The 4,820-nt window shown below is 39.0% G+C and overlaps 1 protein-coding gene across 1 annotated transcript; it reads right to left on the reverse strand.

The window, feature by feature from the left end:
- Positions 1–540: 540 nt before the first annotated feature.
- LOC109677937 (protein numb homolog) lies at positions 541–4,032 on the reverse strand. Its single transcript, XM_074066982.1, is given in 3 exon segments — positions 541–600; positions 602–1,554; positions 3,993–4,032. Coding segments are annotated over 3 exon segments (1,053 nt in total).
- Positions 4,033–4,820: the final 788 nt, after the last annotated feature.

Below are 4,820 nucleotides of genomic sequence, written 5' to 3' on the forward strand. Positions count from 1 at the left end.
TACTCAAAATGGAGCTCATTTTTACCCCCAAAATATAGGTCTGCTGGGCAGTTGCTGCTGTGTACTCCCAGAATTCTGGCAGCACAGACTGCCTCTTTTCCCAGTCTGAGCCCAACCCACTTGTTCTTCATCTCTAAATCAGGCCAGTCCTGAGAGGAGGCAGGTGAATGAAGGGAGATCATTTTGCTTCCTGTTGTTGTGTTTTATATTCCAGTGAATGTGCTTTGAATGTAGATTACTGTTCTGATACTTCTGCCTCTCTGTTACCAGAGATTTGTAAGGGGGTGAGGGAGGCAGGTATGGAAGGCAACATCTCCTGGACTTCTTTAGCCTAGCTGCAAGATAGTCTTCTCTAGGAATGGTTTTCCCACTTCTTTTAAGTCATCTCTCACTGCATTCTGTGCCTGGACTTGCTCCTTGGGAACTTTGGGATTAGTAAAAAGTGTACTGATCAGGGAAACAAAGTCCCCTTTGCTTCTTTGATCTCCATACTTTGCTCTTACCTAAGTACAGACAAGATACATACACGACAGAGATTGCCTAAAGTTCGATTTCAAATGTCTTCTGTAAGTCACTGGAGGAAGAGGTGGTAGGGGAAGGGATTGGTACGCTGCTTAGACTTGCTTTCTAATGCAGCCCACTGGGCTTCGAAAGGATCCACTGGGCAGACGCCTGCAGGAACCTCTGTGTGCTTGTCTCCTGAGGTCAACCTGCCATCGTCTACACCATTGAAAGCTGCAGAACCGTTGAGGTACTGAGCAGGAGGCTTAAAGAAGGGACTGGCCATGGCACTGCTTGTCTTATACTGAGGGAATGTCTGCTGCTTGACCAGGCTGGGTGACTGATGGGGGTGAGTGGCCTGAGGATGGCCTGCAGTGCCAAACATGTTGGCTAGCATTTGGGATAGGATGATGCCCACTATAGGCATGTTAGGGGCTGGATAGGGCATCCCACTGGCCACAGGATAGGACTGGGCAGGGACAAAGCCTGGCTGCAGGGGTGGGACCACACCCAATGGCACAGGCTGAGAGCTGAGGAATGTGTTCCCTTGGGAAGGCGGTGCAGGCTGGGAGATGGCAGTGGGTGGAGGAGGCTGGAGAACTGGCTGCAGAGGGGCAGTTGAGGCCTGGGGCCGCTGGGCCCGGACACTCTTTGATACTTCTTCTAACCAGCGGTCAGCCTCCGAGGGAGTACGTCTGTGACCAGCCTGGAAGAGACCTGGAGAGGCAGCACCAGAAGATTGACCCCACTCAGTTCCCGGATGTGTGGCTGCAATTTCCTTGTTAGCAGCATCAGGGGAACGGGCCCAAAAGTTGGTTTCACGTACAGGCATTGCTAGGGGTGCTAGAGCAGTATGGGCTGGCTTAGCAGTAAGCACGTGGAAGGCTGGGTCAGTGCCATTATCTTGGAAGGCAGGAGATTGTGGTGCCACCACTGTCACTGGTTTGGTCATTGGGGCAGAGGAGAAGGGGTCCTCAGAGGGTGTGCTGAAGGCATTGGTGATATGTGAGCACAGGGAGCTGATGCTCTCTGCCTCTCCTTCTACCTCTGGAACTGCAAGACAAACAGAAAAAGGTTCTAGGCTGTTTCTTAAGTCTGGTGTCTGTTTCTTTTGCTGTGAAGAAGTTTTTTAGTTAGATGCAGTCACATTTGTCAGTCCTTTCTCTTAATTATTGAGCTATTGGAAATCTATTCATAAAGTTATTACCTATGCCTGTATGTTCCAGTGCATTCCCTATTCTTTCCTATAGTAAATTCACCATCTGAGATCTTGCATTAACATTCTTTGTTCACTTTGAATTGATACTAGCACAGGTGAAAGACTGGGATCCAGTTTCAGTCTTCTACAGACGGATATCCTCTTTTCCCAGCACTTTTGTCAAGTACACTATCTTTTCTCCAATGCATGTTTTGGGCTTTTTTGTGGAAAATCAAATGACTATTGCTGCATGGGTTTGTGTATGGGTTTTCTATTATATTTGTCTTCATGACTGTTTTTATGCCAGTATCATGCTGTTTTTATCATTATGGCTCTGTAGTATAGTTTGAAGTCAGATATTGTGATAACTCCAGAATTACTCCTTTTGCTCAAGATTGGTTTCACTATTCAAGGTCTTTTGTGCTTTCTTACAAATTTTAGGATTGATTTTTATATTTTGTGTGAAGAATGTCATTGTAATTTTAATGGGGATTGCACTGAACATATGAATTGTTTTTGATAGTACAGCAATTTTCACAATATTGATTCTGCCAAACCATTAGAATGGGATGTCCTTCCATCTTCTAGAGTCTTCATTGATTTCTTTCATCAGTGATTTGTAGTTTTTACTGTATAGGTTTTTCACTCCTTCAATAAATGTACTTGTATGTACTTGAATTTTTTAATGATATTGTTTTTCTGATTTCTTTCAGGATTTGCCTTTCAGGACTGTTAATTATTTGTGTATAGAAATGCTAATGATTTTTGTACATTGACTTTATACCCTGCTACTTTGCTGAATGTGTTTATAAAATCTAAGTGTATTTAGTGGAGTTTTTAGGGTCTTTCAGGTAAAAGATCATATCATCTGCAAGTCAGGCTAATTTGATTTCTTCTTTCCTCATTTGAATATCTTTGATTTCTTTTTCCTGTCTTATTGTTCCAGCTAGGTTCTTGTACCATACTGGATAACAGTGATGAATGTGGACACCCTTGCCTCATTCCTGACTTAAGAGGAAATGGCTTCAGTTTTTCCACAGTTAGTATTTTGTTGAATATAGGTTTGTCATACATAGCCTTTATAATATTGAGGAATGTGCCCTGGATTCTTAGTTTTTTCAGAGCTTTTATAATGAAAGGAAGTGGCCAAAGGCTTTTTCTGCATCTGTTGAGATGATTTACTTTCTGTCTTTGATTATTTTTATGTGTTGTACTACATTTATTGATTTATATATTATGTACATCTTTCCATCCCTGTAATAAAACATACTTAATCATGGTGTATAATCTTTTAAATGTGTTGTTGGATTTTGTTACAGTATTTTATTGAGGATTTTTGCATCTATGTTCATCAGGAATATTTGCCTATAGCTTTTCTTTTCTTCTATGCATCTTTACCTGGTTTCGGTGTTAGGGTAATACTGACTTTGTAGAGTGAATTTGGTAGTATTTCTTCCTTTTGTATTTTATGGAGTGGTTTGAGAAGTATTGATGTGAATTTTTCTTTAAAGGTGTGGCAGAATTCAGCAATGAACCCATCAGAACCTGGGCTTTTCTTTTTGCAGAGTTTCTTTATAACAATCATAATCTCATTACTTGTTTCAGATTTGTTAAGTTTTTAATGTCCTCTTGGTTCAGTTTTATTGGGTCATATATGTCAACAAATGTACCTATTCCTCTTCATTTCCCAGCTTTCTGGAGTATAGGTTTTCAAAACATTCCAGTATGAACTTTGAAATTATTTGGGGTCTGTTTGAATATCCCCTTTTGTGTCTCTGATTTTATTAATTTAGGTCTTCTCCTTTCCTCTTTTAATTACTTTGGCTAAAGATTTGTTGACTTTATTTATTTTTTCAAAGAAACAACTTCTTGTTTCATTGTATTGTTCTTTGGGTCTCTGATTCATTGATTTTTGCCCTAACTTTTATAATTGCTTTCATCCTAGTACATTTGATATTAGCTTGTTCTTGTTTTTCTTACAGTCTGAAGTCCATCATCAGATTATTTCAGATCTAATTTTCTAGTGTGACTGTTCATGGGTATAAACTTCCCTTTTAAGACTGCCTTTACTGTGTCCCACAGATTCTGGTAAGTTGTACCCTAATTTTTATTTGAATCTAGGAATTTCTTAATTTCTTCAAAGAACTATTGATTGTTCAAAAGAATGTTGTTCAATTTCCTTGAGTTTGAATGATTTGTGGTTATCTTTGGTATTGATTTCTAAACTTATTGCACTGTGGTTTGTTAGGATTCAAATTATTATTTTAATTTTTTTGTATTTTTTGAAATTTACCTTCTGACTTATGATGTGATGTATTTGGAGAAAGTGCCATGGCCTGCTGAGAAAAATGTGCAATCTCTTACAATAGGATGGAATACTCTATAAATGTTTATTAAATTCATTTCATCCCTAATATAGTTTAGATCTAGGATATACTTATTAATTTTTTCTGGATGTTCTCTCTGTAGATGAAAGTATTGTATTGAGCTCTCTTATTATTATTGTATCTGGGCCTATCTGTTTCTTCATGATCAAAAGTGGTTCTATTATGAACTTACAGGCTGAACAGTACATGTACATTTAGAATTATATCTTCATGCTGGAATGTTCCCATTATTATATGTAGTGACCTTATTTATCTCTTCTAATTGTTCTTTGCATATGCATAAAACCTTTTTATTTGATATGAAAATAGCTATTCCTGCCTTCTTTTATTTTTGAGGCGGAAACTTTATTTTATTTCATTTTTAATTTTTATATTTTTATTATTCATATGTGCATACAATGCTTGAGTCATTTCTCCCCCCTGCCCCCACCCCCTCCCTTACCACCCACTCTGCCCCCTTCCACTCCCCCCACCCCTTGACACCTGGCAGAAACTATTCTCCCCTTATATCTAATTTTGTTGTAGAGAGAATATAAGCAATAATAGGAAGGAACAAGTGTTTTTGCTGGTTGAGATAAGGATAGCTATACAGGGAGTTGACTCACATTAATTTCCTGTGCACGTGTGTTAACTTCTAGGTTAATTCTTTTTGATCTAATCGTATCTCTAGTTCCTGGTCCCCTTCTCCTATTGGCCTCAGTTGTTTTTAAGATATCTGCTTTAGTTTCTCTGTG

This window comes from Castor canadensis, chromosome 3, assembly GCF_047511655.1.
Source record: "Castor canadensis chromosome 3, mCasCan1.hap1v2, whole genome shotgun sequence".
Classification (NCBI taxonomy): Eukaryota; Metazoa; Chordata; class Mammalia; order Rodentia; family Castoridae; genus Castor; species Castor canadensis.